At 39.9% G+C, this 18,618-nt stretch overlaps 1 protein-coding gene across 1 annotated transcript in view; it reads left to right on the top strand.

The window, feature by feature from the left end:
* LOC131537750 (uncharacterized) overlaps positions 1 to 17,235 on the top strand; it is a 53,535-nt gene extending 36,300 nt beyond the window's left edge. Inside the window, exons 2-7 of the mRNA XM_058771374.1 lie at positions 3,737 to 3,826; positions 8,535 to 8,728; positions 11,706 to 11,860; positions 14,161 to 14,594; positions 14,704 to 14,909; positions 16,776 to 17,235. Coding sequence (XP_058627357.1) covers positions 3,737 to 3,826; positions 8,535 to 8,728; positions 11,706 to 11,860; positions 14,161 to 14,594; positions 14,704 to 14,909; positions 16,776 to 16,973 — 1,277 coding nt within the window. The 3' untranslated portion in view covers positions 16,974 to 17,235. The remainder of the gene's footprint in view (positions 1 to 3,736; positions 3,827 to 8,534; positions 8,729 to 11,705; positions 11,861 to 14,160; positions 14,595 to 14,703; positions 14,910 to 16,775) is intronic.
* The last annotated feature ends 1,383 nt before the right edge of the window (positions 17,236 to 18,618 follow it).

Here is an 18,618-nt window from a genome sequence, read left to right as displayed (position 1 = left end):
TAACGTTTATTAGATTAGATTAGATTAGATTCAACTTTATTGTCATTACACAAGTACAGGTACAGGGCAACGAAATGCAGTTTAGGTCTAACCAGAAGTGCAATAGTAGCAAGTGCAGTATATACAATGGTTGAATAAGTGCAGGACAAGGATATGTACTGAGTATATGTATAAATATATATAGAAAGATGGTTATTAATATAAACAGAATTTACAGGTGAATATGTGTAGTGAATAAATATACAGAAATTACAGGTGAATATGTATAGTGAATAAATATACAGAATTTACAGGTGAATATGTATAGTGAATAAATATACAGAATTTACAGGTGAATATGTATAGTGAATAAATATACAGAATTTACAGGTGAATATGTATAGTGAATAAATATACAGATGGCTATTACTATAAGCAGAATTTACAGGTGATATGTACTATCAATATAATATATATACAGATGACTATTACTATAAACAAGGTGTAAAAGTGCAGTGGAAGTGATTGCGTATTACAATTAGACATACGGTGCAAAATGTTAATGTAAGCATTGATAATGTAACAACAGTCGGCAGTGCAAATGAGCATAATCCAATTTAGGTATGGTAGTGCAAGATACAAAAGTAAACAGTTGTTACTGTAATAAAATTTACATTCAGTAGTGCAAATAAGGCAGATGTGAGGTAGGAGAGAAGAGTTAATAATATATGAGGAAGTGGATCAACGGGGTAGAGTTCAGTAAAGAGACAGCTCTGGGGAAGAAACTGTTCTTTAGTCTGCTGGTCCTGGTCCGGAGGCACCTGAAACGCCTGCCGGAGGGCAGGAGAGAAAACAGTCTGTGGGCTGGGTGAGAGGAGTCCTTAAGGATGCTGCGAGCTCGATGCAGACAGCGTTTCCTCTGGATGTGTTCGATGGCAGGTAGTGGAGTCCCTGTGATGCGCTGGGCAGTTTTCACCACCGCTGCAGTGCCTTGCGCTCCGCAACAGAGCAGCTCCCATACCATACTGTGACACAGTTGGTCAGGATGCTTTCTATTGCGCAGCGATAGAAGTTCACCAGGATAGCAGAGGAGAGCTGATTCTTCCTCAGTGTCCTCAGAAAGAAGAGGCGCTGGTGAGCCTTCTTGACCAGGCTGGAGGTGTTGGTTTTCCACAACATGTCCGCCGAGATGTGGATCCCCAGGAACTTGAAACTGGAGACACGCTCAACAGCCATTCCATTGATGTGGATGGTGTCGTGTGTGCCTCTTGACTCCTTCCTGAAGTCCACGATGAGCTCCTTCGTTTTGGTGGTGTTGAGGAGCAGGTTATTTTCAGTGCACCATGTGGCCAGGTGCTGGATCTCCTCCCTATAGGCAGTCTCATCGTTGTTACTGATGAGGCCAATCACCGTGGTGTCGTCTGCAAACTTGACGATGGAATTAGATCCATACACAGGCTTGCAGTCAGAGGTGAAGAGGGAGTAGAGAAACGGGCTTAGCACACAGCCCTGTGGTACACCAGTGTTAAGTGTGATGGATGTGGAGCAGGTGAATCCTGATCGAACATTCTGGGGTCTGTTGGTCAGGAAGTCCAAAATCCAGTTACACATTGAGGTATTGATGCCCAGGTCTCCAAGTTTGGCTATTAACTTGGTTGGGATGACAGTGTTGAATGCTGAGCTGAAGTCAACAAACAGCATACGTGCATAAGTGTTCTTATTGTCCAGGTGAGTGAGCACAGAGTGCAGTGCCATGGAAACTGCGTCCTCTGTGCTCCTATTGCTACGGTAGGCAAACTGGTGTGAGTCCAATGTGGATGGTAGAGAGTCTTTTAGGTGTTCCAGGACCAGCCGCTCAAAGCACTTCATGACGATGGGTGTGAGTGCTACAGGGCGGTAGTCATTAGGGCACCTCGGACTAGAGTGTTTTGGCACTGGCACAATGGAAGTGCATTTAAAGCATGTTGGTACGGCTGCTTGGGCAAGAGACAGGTTGAAAATGTCTGTAAAAACCCCAGCGAGCTGCTCCGCACATGCCCTGAGAACACGACCAGGGATGTTGTCTGGTCCAGCAGCCTTGTCTTGGCGCTGATCCGGTTCAGTTCCTTGCAGACATCTGTGGAGGAGAGTATGATTGGTGGGTGGTCATCTGAGGATTGAGCTTGGTGGCAGTTTCTCTGTTGTCTCTTTCAAAGCGAGCATAAAAGTAATTTAGCTCGTTCAGGAAGTTGACATCAGTGGCTGCGGGGGTGGAGTGGGTGGGTTTGTAGTCACTGATGGCCTGAATGCCCTGCCACATGCGTCGAGGGTCAGAGTTGGAAAAGTGTCCCTCTATCTTTAGCTTGTAGCAGTGCTTGGCCTTTTTGATGCCCCTCTTCAGGTTTGCTCTGGATGTGCTGTAGGCTTGTGCATCTCCTGATCTGAAGGCAGTGTTGCGTGACTTCAACAGGAGTCGCACTTCCTTGTTCATCCAAGGCTTCTGATTTGGATATGTGGTGATCTGTTTCTGGGTTGTAACACTGTCAATGGTGATATTGATATGATCCAATACAGAGGAGGTGTAAGAGTCAATGTCTGTGTGAGCGCCACTGGTGGCTTGAGAAGCAAACATACTCCAGTCTGTGTGTAGAAACCTTTCCTGGAGTGTGGAATCTGCCCCCGCAGGCCACACTTTGATGGTCTTCACTGATGGCTTCACACGGTTGATGAGGGGTGCATATTTGGGGGTGAGGAACAAAGAAAGGTGATCTGACTGTCCCAGGTGGGGGAGGGGTGTCGCAACGTAGCTCCAGCCATGTTTGTGTAAACATGGTCTAAGGTTTTGTTTCCTCTGGTGTGACAGGAAACATGCTGGTGAAACTTGGGTAGCACTGACTTTAAGTTTGAGTGATTAAAGTCACCTGCAACAATAAAAGCCGCTTCCGGGTGATCAGTCTGTTGTTTACTGATGGCTGCGTGAAGTTCTTTCATAGCAAGCTTGGCATCAGCATCCGGGGGAATATAGGCTGCAGTTATAATGGTGGAAGTGAACTCCGCGGTAGATAAAGCGGTCTACATTTAACCATGAGAAACTCAAGGTTAGCTGAACAATGACTCCCAACAATAGCAGAGTTTGTGCACCAAGCTTTGTTAATGTAAATGCACAATCCACCACCTCTGGTCTTACCGGAGCCATCTAATGTTCTATCCGCCCGAGTGTGTGGCGTCCGCTAGCTCAATAGCGGTGTCCGGTATTCCGCTGTTTAACCAGGTTTCCGTGAAGATTAGGACGTTACAGTTCAAAAGTTTCTTGCTGTGTGTGATGCTGAGTCGAATCTCCTCCATTTTGTTCACTAGCGACCGTACATTGGCAAGGAAAATGCTGGGTAAAGAGAGCCGGTGTGGTGTTAGCCTTAGCTTAGCTCTTAGTCCTCCGCGCTTCCCCCGCCTTTGTTTACGATCTCGACGCCGCCTGCGAGCACTTCCGCCCGGCCGGGTAGGGTGCATAGCCTCGGGTGTCCTAGCGATCTCAGGAAGGAGTCGAAGATTGTCCATAAAAGTGTCGGAAATTCGCAAACCGATATCCAAAAGCTCACAACGGGTGTACGATGTAAAGGCACAACTGTTCTGCACGAACAGGCCCGAGATGAGTAAGAAAAATACCGCAAAATTGCAAAATCTGGAGAGACCCAGAGCCTCGCGATGTACTCGCGCCGCCATCTTGGGTAACAAAAAACAAACCTCCACATTTTGAATTTTTACCTCTGTATTCTTCCAGATAATTTACCTCAAGCGGTCTGCTTTGAAGTTCTCAGAGGAATAAGACGCGCACTGAAGGAGAAGCATTTCCATTGGCTCCAGTCTGCCGGTATTGGCCAATCACAAAAGTCGATATTGCACAGCCAATATCACTGAATATCCCACTATGTTTTATTATTATAATTACGCTACGTTTATATGGCTATTATATTGTAGACTATTGAGTGGATAAAATATAGAAATCCTTTTAATTAAAATATATATATATATATATATATATATATATATATATATATATAACCCCTACCCCCCATCATTCAGAGGCGATGCTTCTTCACCGTTGCTTTGAAAAGTGTATTGCGAGAACTCTCTCTGAACTGCACGCGCGGCACACACACATACGTCCAGCTACAATAATGTATCATATTAATTTGAAACAGCAACCCAGAATATTTGTCACAAGCATTGATTAAAACAATGATGACAATAATCACATGAAAAAAAACAAAAAAAACCGACTTAAATTCTGGACCTTTGGCAGTGAGGGGGGGGTTCGTTCGAACCACCCGAACCCCCCCCTGCCTACGGGCTTGAGATCGGCAGTTTTTGCACTGGGAAACGTGAAAGAAGAGTAATGCACAGTTAATCTGAGTTTTTGCGAGTCCAGTGAACACTAACGCTATCGTGTGAGACTGGAGACGGAGTTATTGCAGAAGTTCGGCTGATTGCGTCATTGAACAGAGAACAGTGTGAGAGACTGGCTGAGAGCACGAGACAGAGTTGCTGGAGCCGTGAGTTTCGTTCTGAGCACTGTTGTTTTTGCGTGCGTCATTCGAACTGTGAGCATTTTTGAGAGTATTGCCAAAGTCTCTATATTCTTTGGTATTGCTGCGTTCCCGAGTTAATGATGAGCTGTGCTTTAGAGTGAGAGACATTCATTACTTCCTGCGCGTCATCCAAGTGCACTTCTCAGTGCACGAGAATACGTGTATAAGCTATAAGATGAGTTTTTCATGGAGTGTTTGATTTTTCCACTCTCTCGAGTATTCTTACATTTTTGTCGAGACTGTCCATTGCCAGGATCCGTTTTGCTTTTGGGAAGCACTTATCTTTTGAGACAAGAGTCAGTGCGTGCTGTGGCCAAGCTGCACCATTTTGTTCCAGAAAGTTCCTGGGTTTTTCCTGGGCCACGCTGAGTTTTTGCTTGTGTGTTTTTTTTATTATTACCCTGCCATCCTGACGACATCTCCTCATTGTCCTGACCCAGCTGTTCATTTAGTCATCGCAAGTCATCTCAAGTCATTTCATCAAATTCTTCGTTGCTACGGACTGGTACAAATGTTCTTTGCACATACACACACATGAACTCTTCACTGATATAAATTGAACTGTACTGTGAACTTGAACTGGGTTGGTGTGGGAATCGTACATTGATTCGTAAGAGTTGCTCAAACATTTGAACTGAGTCAAGAGTTATTTCTGAGTTTAATTAAAGTGGGTCATTTGATTTCAATTGCAAGAATCATTTATATGGTTCAGAGTTTAGTGACAACTTTATTTGAGTAACATTGTTTTATTTGTTTTTTTACATTCATTTCATGTCTTGTTCTGATCGTCTTTATTCCACTGAAACACTGCAGAAGAAAAATATTCTTAAAAAAGAGGAATACATTTGATTGAATGTTTAAGTAAATCTTAAGAGTATTATTGTTGAGTTTACCTTGGGGTAGGGGCATCTCACTTGCTCTGTTAGGTACCGGGGGGTGGGAATGTGAATTGTTACTGTTATATTGCCTCACATATCACATAGCCACCAGATTAATATAAGTATTTATAAACTTACCTGAAGCCGCACTCTCTGGTTCCTTTAGTATACTACACAACAGAGTAAAGTAACACGTAAACATTACGTATACCAGGGCTATTCAATTAACTTCATTTGAGGGCTGGATTATCGAATTGAACATTTGAAGGGGGCCAAGGGGGTGGGGGGGTTGTCCCGATCTTTTTCTGGGGGGGCCTATAAATTGTATCAACTGAAAAAGGTGCAGCACTCACTCTTGACGAGATGAAAACTTTATTAATTAAAATGACGTTTCGGCCATTATCAAGGCCTTCATCAGACATCTATAAAATTGGAAATTAAATTTAAATGCATATTCAGCAGTAAGATTAACTAATATTACCAACAGTAACATCTATAAAAGGTTAACATTAGTGCTGTCTGCCATTCAATTAAAAAAATAATCACACATTTTTTTTCTGTAATTAATTTAAAAAATGTGACTAAACACACATTAATATATTTGTGTTGTCATATTTTCACACTGAACTTCCAAATTAATATAGAAACAACATAAAGATGGTATATTTTAAATATGTGTTTAATGGCATCATTTATTAGCTTATTATTAATGAAGAAGTACCATTGATGCAAATAATGTTACTGTTGTCTCTACTAAATCCATTTTTTCCTTTAATTTTAGCCATTAATTATAGCCATTTAATATTACAGTATTATTGAAATGTTATATTATTTTTAACATGTAATAGGCTTTGAAAAATATTACAACTTTTTTTAAGTGAACTTAAAACCATCTTCACATAAACTATAAATTGTATGCATAAGCTATATTTATTATTCTTTATTCAAGCTACAAAAGTTAATCAGCGAGCAGAGCAGTCGAGTGATTTCTCTTTTTCTTTTGTTCTTTGATTTCCATCAATCACAGACTGCAGCAGGTTTCACTTTAAAAGCAGCGCTGTTTCTTTAATAAAACCTGATACAACATGACACGGATGTGACACATATCCAATTTTCTCCAAACTCTTTACGGTCATTTAGGATTTTATAACTGATTTAAGACTGTGTTTAAGAGGTAACTCGCGTTAAAAACCACGTATTTTTACATCATTGTGTGTGGTTTTGTCCATTGAAGCGCTGGCGCGCTTGTCTAAAGCGGCTCAGTTTATGAGTACAGACAAACGCATAGATTTTCAAACTATACTTCCTGCTTTGATAAAAATCTTCGTCCAGTGTTGGCTCTATTTCTCGCCAGAAGTTATGACAGATAACACTGTCTTTAAACTTGTTTAAACTAACGTTAGAATTGTGGATATCTCATAACTCCCTCACATAAGCGCTTGTCAACGCTGCCATCTATTGATGTTTCGTCTCCGGTAGATTATTGTTATTGCGTCTCTCCCTTTTCTTTTAGGCTGGCCCGGGCCAGTGTTGCCACCTTGTGGACAAACTAATTAGTGCAAGAACAATTCAAGGCGAATGAGCGGCCTGCGTATTTCCCCTCGGGCCGGATGAAGATTGGCGGGCCGGATTGGGCCCGTGGGCCGCCAATTGAATAGCCCCGACGTATACACTGAGACTCAAAGCACTGGGGTGGGGGACCAAGATCCTTTCCTCCTTAAGTCTTCCAAGGTAACATTAATTTCTCCCTACAAGGCAGGACTTGTAGTCTTGTTACATATGAATAAATTAGAAGTTTAATGACATTTGTAAGCATTTTAATTTACATGAAATGTAATTATTAGATCATGTTTAATACATTTATTAGTAAAAATTATTATGATCTGTTAAGCATTACATAATGTTTGTTGATGATTTATTAATGAAAGTTTTTATAAAGTGTTACCGAGTCATTTTCTAATTCTAAAATGTAGTGACTCCCCACACTATAGGATTCTTTCAGTATTTTTACAGAAGACTGCGCTTGGTAATAAACCTGAGTATGTGATACGTGTCCTTTGCAACAACATGGGTTTTAATGACAGCATCTAATATGTTTCTTAAAGGTTTGTGTTCCCAATATAAACATGAATTTAACATTGTTTGGCATGTTTTAAACTTTATCTCACAAATCATAATGCATTTCAAAGCAGCGGTATGAAAAGAAGAGTTCATTAAAAACGAATGGTCAATCCAGTGGTGACAGAGGAAGTATTTTGGAGTATTTTCAGGTTTTTGAAGCCCTGATTACACCTGGTCAATCAGATCACAAGTGGACGATGCTAAACACGGGGTGTAAAACGTTTTGAGCTTGTCCACTTTCGATCACTTTCAGAAGTAGTCGAAAACGCATTCGACGGGATTGTGTTCATGGTGTAGATGCTCATGTGGTCGAATGTGTTCAAACAGCCACAAAAGACCGCCTACAGATATAACGCGTAAACATTATGGAAAGCACACAAGCCAGACAGGATTTCAACATTTCAGCTAAGAGATAAAAGTTTGTTTTGGAAAGGATAAACGTACCAAGAGCCACGTTCTCTCACCATTCTGGATTTCTAACACATTGCAGAAATGAAAACCGCTGCCGTCTCCGGTCACGTTTATATGTAAATTGCATGCGCCCATTCATTTGCTCACCCATAAATCCTCTCCTTCAAGAAATCAGGACAGAAGTGGTTGAAAGTGGACAAAAGAGACAGCAGGTGTTAACACGTATGTGTCTCCTTCGTCCACCTGTGATCTGATTGACCAAAATGCATCTTAATAACAGGCGTAACCAGGGCCTTGGAAATAGGGTGAGTTCCCTTTAAAATGTTATGACAGTGGCTGGGTAAACGCATGGCTGGGTAAATATTGGACATAACACACATCGGATTATAAATGTAACCAATGCTGGGTTACTGTTACCCAGCCATGGATTGAAAACAACTCAACATTTTTTAGAGTGTATTGATTTAATTAAAACAAGTTCAAACCAAAATAGCATTTTATTTGTACAGTATCCTTTTTCATCCATTAGCTATTGAATGCCAAAGGTTGTTAACCATCACAAATGTTTGAAATATTTCAGAGATTGTCGATGACAACTCTATATTGAGAGCGGATTTCATTCAGGAGCTTCTTCCATCTGCGGAGCGAACGGCTCTCCTTTATCACCTGGCTTTCCTGAGTCTGGGAGGATTCCCAAAGCTGGAGCGTGTGATCAGAGATCAAGCTATTGAAACACAACTGCTGTTCAGATCCTCTGAAGCCCTTCTGCTGAAGGTATGAGGCCTAATTCATCATAACATCAATGTCAGCTATTAGCCCTCTGATTTAAATGTTTCTTCTAAAAGAGTCTTTCCTGCTTTAACACTTCAGCTATGAGGCTGGACAGTGAATTGTGTGGATGCTGTGATTAACTTTCAAAAGGTGCTCTCTGTCACTGCCTTTAATCATTTCTGAGCATGACTGAATGGAAGGCCTATGTAGGATCAGAACGAGTCAGACAAAACTAAGATTTGATCAGAACATCGAAACATGAGGAGCCGAAATTCCAGAGAAGCCCAACAGGACTCATAAATCTGTCCGTGGTACTCTGGCGCCATGAGTCTGGAGCAAGCCTAACCAACAAGCCTCTTCCAGAACAGCTTGCAACATTAAGACAAAAGAACACTTATTGATAAGTACAACGCAGGAAGGAGATCGTCACATTTGGGGCAAATAGTCAAGATTAATGGTCAAAGAGATGGCCATCACATGTGTTCCACGAGAGAAATCACGAGCTTCTTTAGATTGACTTTTCCCCCACACATAGAAGACAAAGACTGAGACTGAAATTCTTTAGGAGACCTTTTAACCTCTCTCTGGTCTTCACCGAACATGTCCCTATGTCCTACATAGAACTACACAGAGACTTTCTTTTTCATATGCACATAAAATCATCCTAAAGGACATTGCTAGGCATAACACCACACAGACTATCATGTTTTAAGCACATATTATGTATGTCTTTTTAATAACTATTGAACGATTTTAAGGGTTATTCGTGTTTGGTATGTATGAGTTTGACAATTCCAGCTTGAAACGTTTCTTCCAACTGATTCTTTGTCAAATGTATCATATTCTGGTTATAGAAATCACATCCAAAAGTATACTTTGCAAGAGTGTGTAAAATTCGGACCATGTGACTGATAACATGCTGATTTATGATGGAAGGAACAACCCTAGCTAAGATAATAGCCTATCTAATTGGTCAAGACACCAGATGGGATGTGTCCAAAAGCCGAGTTTAAAAACTCAGGACACCATCAAATTTCCCTTCTTTCCTTCTCTCTTCTCACCACCGCGTTTTGACGCTGTTTTAGCGCTTTTTGAGCGTGCTCTGGCCTACAGGCAAGTTGCTACTTAACACCACCATGAGAAGAAAACCCACCTAGTCTCATTACATCCTTTCTTTCTTTTCTTTTAGTTTATTTTCCGTTGCGAGTTTCGTGTTCTCAGTTTAAGTTTTGCCGCCACGCCTTGTCTCCGAGTTCAACTCGTGCCTGTGACCGCCTCAAAACTTCAGCCAGACCAATTGCGCATCCTCAGCCAACGCCCAAGACATCACTTCAAAGACTACTGAACTTCCAGCCAATCACCAACTCGGGAAAACCCCTTTCCTGCAAACGATGACGACAGAAGGGAATCTCTGTAACACAAAGGCAACGCAAGCAAGTACCTCCAGATTCTGGCTGAACTGGTGCTTTTAATATAAATTTTAGCCTCATTGAGAAACTCAATGCGAGGGTTAATTAAGTGACTGATGGTTGTTCAGGTCTATGCAATAGAACATATTGTTATAAACTTGGGATTTCACATTCTCATTCTCTAAACTCATCCTTTCTCTCTTTCTGCAACATACGAATGTGTGAATGCGTATGTTCATGTTAGATTAGTTTATGTCTTAGGTTTATATAAATAAAGTCGTATTTATATTTAAAAGAGAAGTATCTTGTGTTTTGTGCTTACAAGTTAATGTCTTAATCTGCCGATCTTGTTACTGTGCTTATTAATAGTGTTTTCACTATATTTTGGATTTTAATATCCAGTGCAGAATTAATGTTATACGGCTCGTTCAGTGAATCACTGCCAACTCAGTGATCAGCCGCAAAACAGTGATTCTGTTCAAATTCCCTATAAAATCACAAATGATTCCCTTTGAGCTAAATTAAATTATATTTATGTAGCAAACTCTACACCTAGTTAATGCCACATGCACTGTAATATGTTTTATACTGAAAGTTACATTTTCAAATGAAAATGGCAACATGATCGTTTGTTGATAAAGTATGCATTCATATGTGTAAGGGCTAACATTACATTTTCGCTGGAGGAAACAGCTGTGGTGTGATGAGGGGTGAACGCAGCGAAAGCTTTACCCCCATGACATTTTGTATAATCATGTATCAAAATGACATCAAACTGTATTTATGACAAAGAAGTGCACAGATGCAGATATTATTACAATCTATCGATAAACACACACCTTGTCCTCTGTTTCTTGCTCTGCGCCGCCGCGGTCTGCGGATTGAAGAACGCACTGAAAGACGGGGAGGAGCCGATCGAAGTCTGCTGCCATTTTAATATGAAATTTAAAGGGGACTGAGGTGATCGCGAATTCGTGTATAGTTTATGGAGTTAATCACAAAATTTTTAGGGGGAGCAGAGTAGAAAGCCCTCCTAGTGACGCCCATGCTCTGGACTGAGAGGAGTCATCCAAAGATTCATCAGAATCAGCAAAGACTGGATTCACAGATAGAGCTTGCTTCAGGCCATCACAGGAGGGAAAGTGCAGAGAAGGCAAAGCTAGAATACCACACAGCATCAGCAGAGGAGGCGAGCCATAGAATTGGGTGAAAAACATTGAGAAGCAGTCTAAAAACAATGTGATCCATGCATGAAGATAATAATAATCCAACTGTTGAACTTAAACATGACAGCTTTGTATCACAAGACAACATAACAACGCACAGCTAACAGAAGAACTAAGGACAATATTTGGACTCAAACTTGTCACAACGAGCTAGAACACGAAGAGAAAACTAGAAAAAAAGAAATGACCACAATTAGTCATGACAGCGTCACATAACTTCAGAAGTTACTATACTGTTATGATTCGCTGATGTTTTTAACTGTGTACGGTTGTGTAGTCACTGTGAATTGTCATGACTTACTAGTCTATCACATGATTAACTTGGTGATCGATGTTTTCTCGTAGTGTGTCGGCACGAGTTCCAACCTGCTCACCTCCCTGTTTCCAATACTGAAAAAAGCTGTGGAGAACAACAACCCTGGTTTGGCGAAGAGTTACCTGATGAAAGCCAAAGAGTTGATCAGTGACATCGTAGCACAAGTGGATGACATAGTGAAGAGGTGAAAATATTAGTAATATCTTACAGGAACAAATATGTGCCAACTTACAGGTGCTGGTCATATAATTAGAATATCATCAAAAAGTTTATTTATTTCACTAATTCCATTCAAAAAGTGAAACTTGTATATTATATTCATTCATTACACACAGACTGATATATTTCAAATGTTTATTTCTTTTAATTTTGATGATTATAACTGACAACTAAGGAAAATCCCAAATTCAGTATCTCAGAAAATTAGAATATTGTGGAAAGGTTCAATATTGAAGACACCTGGTGCCACACTCTAATCAGCTAATTAACTCAAAACACCTGCAAAGGCCTTTAAACGGTCTCTCAGTCTAGTTCTGTAGGCTACACAATCATGGGGAAGACTGCTTACTTGACAGTTGTCCAAAAGACGACCATTGACACGTTGCACAAGGAGGGCAAGACACAAAAGGTCATTGCAAAAGAGGCTGGCTGTTCACAGAGCTCTGTGTCCAAGCACATTAATAGAGAGGCGAAGGGAAGGAAAAGATGTGGTAGAAAAAAGTGTACAAGCAATAGGGATAACCGCACCCTGGAGAGGATTGTGAAACAAAACCCATTCAAAAATGTGGGGGAGATTCACAAAGAGTGGACTGCAGCTGGAGTCAGTGCTTCAAGAACCACTACGCACAGACGTATGCAAGACATGGGTTTCAGCTGTCGCATTCCTTGTGTCAAGCCACTCTTGAACAACAGACAGCGTCAGAAGCGTCTCGCCTGGGCTAAAGACAAAAAGGACTGGACTGCTGCTGAGTGGTCCAAAGTTATGTTCTCTGATGAAAGTAAATTTTGCATTTGGAACTTTGGAAATCAGGGTCCCAGAGTCTGGAGGAAGAGAGGAGAGGCACACAATCCACGTTGCTTGAGGTCCAGTGTAAAGTTTCCACAGTCAGTGATGGTTTGGGGTGCCATGTCATCTGCTGGTGTTGGTCCACTGTGTTTTCTGAGGTCCAAGGTCAACGCAGCCGTATACCAGGAAGTTTTAGAGCACTTCATGCTTCCTGCTGCTGACCAACTTTATGGAGATGCAGATTTCATTTTCCAACAGGACTTGGCACCTGCACACAGTGCCAAAGCAACCAGTATCTGGTTTAAGGACCGTGGTATCCCTGTTCTTAATTGGCCAGCAAACTCGCCTGACCTTAACCCCATAGAAAATCTATGGGGTATTGTGAAGAGGAAGATGCGATACGCCAGACCCAACAATGCAGAAGAGCTGAAGGCCACTATCAGAGCAACCTGGGCTCTCATAACACCTGAGCAGTGCCACAGACTGATCGACTCCATGCCACGCCGCATTGCTGCAGTAATTCAGGCAAAAGGAGCCCCAACTAAGTATTGAGTGCTGTACATGCTCATACTTTTCATGTTCATACTTTTCAGTTGGCCAAGATTTCTAAAAATCCTTTCTTTGTATTGGCCTTAAGTAATATTCTAATTTTCTGAGATACTGAATTTGGGATTTTCCTTAGTTGTCAGTTATAATCATCAAAATTAAAAGAAATAAACATTTGAAATATATCAGTCTGTGTGTAATGAATGAATATAATATACAAGTTTCAATTTTTGAATGGAATTAGTGAAATAAATAAACTTTTTGATGTAATTCAAAGGGGAAACACATGAGTGATTTTATAATTGCAGGTAAATTTGATGTCCAAAGTCGTCTTTTTTTGTTGTTGTTGTTGTCTTGTTTGTTCAGATGGTGATTTATTTTTAAGTATTCAAATAATTTGCTATTCAAGGTCATGGATCACAAGATGTTTTGGGTCATAACAATAATATATTTTTTTGTAAAAAGTGTCAATGTGTATAGGTATAGATCATATAGAAATGATATGTGTAAAGTTACTGTTTGAGCATGAAAAAAGAGAAGAAAGGAAGGTCTTCTCTACATTAGTAAGCACTCTTCTTTTTGATTCATTTAGAAATCAAACGCTGCTGTATTGATCAGAGATGCACAAGGGTCTAGGTTTTAGACCCTACTCTGAAGTAGTTCCCCCAAACAGCGTTCCTACAACTGAAACCGTTCCTAGTTCCTGCGGTGCGAAGACGCCAAAAACTGGGAACTTCCACCAATAGTTCTAGGAACAATGAAAAGGTTCCTCCAGTGTGAAAGTGCCTATTGAACTGTTGTATAAAATTATGTTTATGCATAATAATATGTCCTCTTAAAGAAAATTGTTCAGTGTCTTGTCTTATGCAAATGAAATCCGGACCACATTGCTATATTCAATTATTTTTTATTAAATGCACTGTATTATTCAGGTATGATCTACGCAACGAAAGTGTGAAAACATCCACCAGTGACGTGTATCAAGAACAAAAAGAGACCGAAGAAAAAAAAGAGAAAAAATCTGACGAGATGAAGGGTCTGGAGGATGCTCTGGCCAAGCTCGAAATGGATCTGAAAAGAGTAGTCGACACAATGGAGATGAATGAGGAACAAATTAAGAAAACAACTGACGAGCTGAACGACTTCATCAGAAGATTTCAGGAAGAACATGGCCACTGGACTGTGAAGTTCCTTGACTGTTTTAGATGCTATCCAGATGCTATGAAGGAGCCTAGTGCCATCGCTCTGGATAGAGAACTGAAACGACTCGACTCTGAGAAGAGCAGTCTGAAAAATGAAGAGTGGAACATCAAAATCAAGCAGACTGATCTTCAGCTGAAGCTGGCCAATTGTAAAATACGAATGGGTGAGAGTCTCTCTATGATTTTATTGTTACAAACATACAGTAAATGCATCTGCATGCATGTTATGCTCTTGACATGTTCTTCATAATGATCTCTCATAAATCATTCCAGGTGAGATCCCCGATCCTGAGCATCTGAAGGAAGTCCAGCTGTGTCTTTCTCAGATCCAACAAATTCTGATTGAGCTGAAAAAGTTTTGGGAGAAGGTGGATTCTATTCTGAACATGCTGAAAGGTAAAACCTTTGCTGGGGAGGAACTCGTTGACATGGAGGACATGAAGGATGAGTTTCTGAGCTCCATTGATGATGCAGCAAAGGTAAGTTAGACGTTGAGCAAATGTTCCTGATGTAATTTGATTATGCCCTTCATGAACTCTCTGAGTTCTCACTTTCAGTTACTATGTTGTTTTAAGTTTATATACTGTGATTAATAGTGTACAGCTGATGCTATATTTTCCAGAATCCAAAGCAAAGAGTTTTGTAATCTGAAGCAAGATACTAGTGTCTGATCATTGAAACTTATTACCATCTTAACTAGAATCAGACGAGGATGCCGTGTGACAGGAGAAAAAAGATAGAAATAAATAAATAAATGCACAGTTGTGCATAACATGTTTGTTATTCTAGACAAATCAAAAAACGAGTCCTTAAAGTGGCGTCTGGTTCAGGTCAGAAATGACCGAGGAGACAAACAGTATAGTAGTGTTGTAACTATCCACTTTTATGATTTTATTTTATTTACATGTTAATTTATCTTCTTTGCCATTAATTTGCATGTACAAATTAGCATATTTATATAACCTCAAGACTGAAAATCTACACTTCTGTAAATTAAATACAAGACAAACTGTCATGTATTGGGTCAGATTCGAATCAAGTCAGATCAAGTCATGTTGTGGCATACGTGCCCAGTACATGGATATAATGTCCTTTTTAGGCACCTCTTTTGTGTTACTTCTACATTTTATCACAAGTTATGCACTTCAATATTCATTTAGATTTTACACTTTATTTTGACTAGTAGCCTAGTAACTGAATAGCTTTAATCTGGAAATCATTTTCTGCAGTAATGCCACTTTATGGCCCATTATCCCACGGTCTCATACAAGATTCTGCTACATAAAAACTACAGTAAGCATCTATACATTTATCAGTTTAAAAAAACATATTGGGAGAGATTGCTGAAATATGATGAAAAAAAATAACATGACTTCAAAAACGTGACAGTAATGCCCAGTAGATGGATTCTGTGCAGTCACCTGTTATTTGTTGAATCTAGATATTATCACATTTAATATTATATTAATAATTTAAAATTGATTCAGTTATTACATTATTTCTGTAACATACTCAAAATTGAAGAAAAACGTATATATTAAGATGTTTCATTGATCGTGTGTGTTTTCAAAAGCAATTAATGTAAAATGTTTCTGTTGTTGTGCTTCAATAACATATACTGATACAATGATGTCTCATATTTAGCCAATGAGGACATTCTCCCTGTTTGAGAGACAGACCGCCATCGACCAATCAGGGTTCCTCGTTGTTGTTTATACATGCAAACAAGGGTCATTTGGGTTTAAAAGAGACTCGATACAACAAATTCATTTGGGAATTATTTTTATTTCATAATGTGAAGTACAGTTGAAAGGTTTCCTTCGGTTTGTTGTGATTGCCTTATCTTTCTTTACGTTGATTGCGTGTAATAAATCATTTTTATTACTCTAAGATAAACGTTCTGGGATGTATTAAGGTTTTACAGGCTAACTGTACATTTTGGAGGCACCGGCATAGACATTTCTACTGCTTTTGAGTTATTTAGTAATAGAAACCATAGGTGAATTTCCAGCCTAATTCTCAATCTATCAGCTGCGGGACATCAGGCTCCTGTGAGCCAACTGAATAAACAAATACCAACAGGACGGGTTATTTTCCATCGAAAAAAGCATTTACATTGCTTCATAAAATTGAGGTTAAATCTTTGGAGACACATGGATGACTTTAATGATATCTTTACAACCATTCTTGGCTTTGAAAGGTGTAGTTTACATTGTGAGTTTACATTTATTTACTTTTTATTATTTATCAGTGCAGCTCATTATTGAAGTTCAATTATGTCCATACATTTAATCAAATATATTTCAGTACATGTGATTAATGGTGGCATGCGTTTTATCTTTCAGTACTGGGAGAGATTTGGTTTGTGCTGTCAGAGAGTTCAAGGCGCCTTCAGCGTTCAGTCTAGAGATGCATATAAATTCCTGGAGATCAATCCGTCTTCGCTCTCTGAGGAGGAGAGGAAAAGGCAGTATGTGTCTATCAGGGAGAAGCTGAAGAAAATCAATCCAGATCCGCCAGCACTGTGTGACACCCAGAAATGATGATTGAACATGTTCAATTACAGTTCTGCATATACATGTTCTTTAAGTTGATGTTAGGAATATTATTTAGATCAGTTTATGTCTATCTCTTTCAAAATCGCTTTGCATTTTTATTATGCTACATACAGATCTTGTGGTCTGGTCACATGATTGTCTCTGTCACACAATAAAGAAAAAAGACATGAAACACTTCAATGTAGCCAAATCCTTAAAAAAGCCATTTCTAATGCTTCGGTGTACAATACATCAGGGATAATTACAGTTCTGCTTCCATCCATATGTAACGTAAGGTTTTATCCTTCATTTATAAATTTTAGCTTTTTAGAAAGTTAAGCTATTCTCTTTTCCTGAGAATAAAGACGACCTTGGGACGTCACAAACAGAAGACTCGGTTATCGTTATCTTTTAACGATTCATTCAATTCAACTCAGCGAATTAAAGATTTGTTTGTTTTACTTGCTTTGAAGTTGAATCGAAGGCTGTTCTTCTTGAGGGGTGTTGCTGGAGGGAAGTCCTTGACTTTCGCGCTGTGTTGTTGTCGCGTGACGTCACTCGGGATTCCTCCTTTGGATTTGATGGCTTCCTGGTAGCGCGCGAACGGCAAGTTTGAAGTTCTTACGCGGCGGCTTTGCAAGTTACTTTGGTCAGACGTGGACAGAGTGTTGAAGTCTTTGAGATGATCAGCCAGATGTTTCACAGCGCGATCAGAGGGGCAACGCCCAGACTTTTAGCCAAGTTTCCTTGCAGCTTCACCAGTTGTTCAACCCGTTCAACCCCCTTTGCAAAGTTGGGTGTCTGTTTTTATCGGACAGAATTAAGTCCATCCTATTCACTGTCTGACCCAATCACATTGTCTCTGTAGGGTTTAAATCAATATCGAACATGAGGCATTTGTCATATCGAATACCTATAATTTTACCTACTAAACGGGTTAAGTCATAGATTAAAATATCCTAAGTTCTAATAACCACAGCAAGCTAAACGAAACATAAAATACCACATTCATATATATATTGTCTCTTGAGTATATTGCTTTAATAGCAACAGTCTTTTCTTGATTGTCCTTTCTGGCAAAGTCCATAAAAGTTTGGGTGCTTTCTGGAGAAGAAAAGAAAAGAGGCGGCATTCCTCTGGAAGGCAGTGAAGAAAAGGGGTTTGTTATGAGGTCACCAGGATGTCTGTGCTGTAGGTTTGTTGAAGTCTGGTTAACATATCTGTCTTTCCTTGTTGATACCATCATTGAATTATGGTCAAAAGCAGTCGGGGGATTCAGGGAGGGTCTGTGCTGGAGCATGTCCAGATCCCACATGCTTTGTACTGTCTGTTTATTTGACTTTATTTATGGTAAACTGGTCAGGACCAACATTGAAGATTGGTTCTTCAAGGGATGGCCAGATGTTCTCCTCCCAGCTTCATGAGATGATAAGGAGAACAGACAGGAAGCTTAGTCAGATACTTTGGGCGTTGGGTTGGTCATTTGTAACTTTTACGAGCTGATGATGGAAGATCAGTTCCAGTGGAATGTTCTTAAGTTAAACTCATGTGTGTGCGTTCTTTTCGACCAGGTTCTACACATAAATCATGTTAATAGCGGAGACAATATTTGTTGATACCTTCTCTAGAACACAAAAGAAAATGAAAATGC

This window comes from Onychostoma macrolepis, chromosome 03, assembly GCF_012432095.1.
Source record: "Onychostoma macrolepis isolate SWU-2019 chromosome 03, ASM1243209v1, whole genome shotgun sequence".
Classification (NCBI taxonomy): domain Eukaryota; kingdom Metazoa; phylum Chordata; class Actinopteri; order Cypriniformes; family Cyprinidae; genus Onychostoma; species Onychostoma macrolepis.
This window is presented reverse-complemented; position numbering and strand designations above follow the sequence as displayed.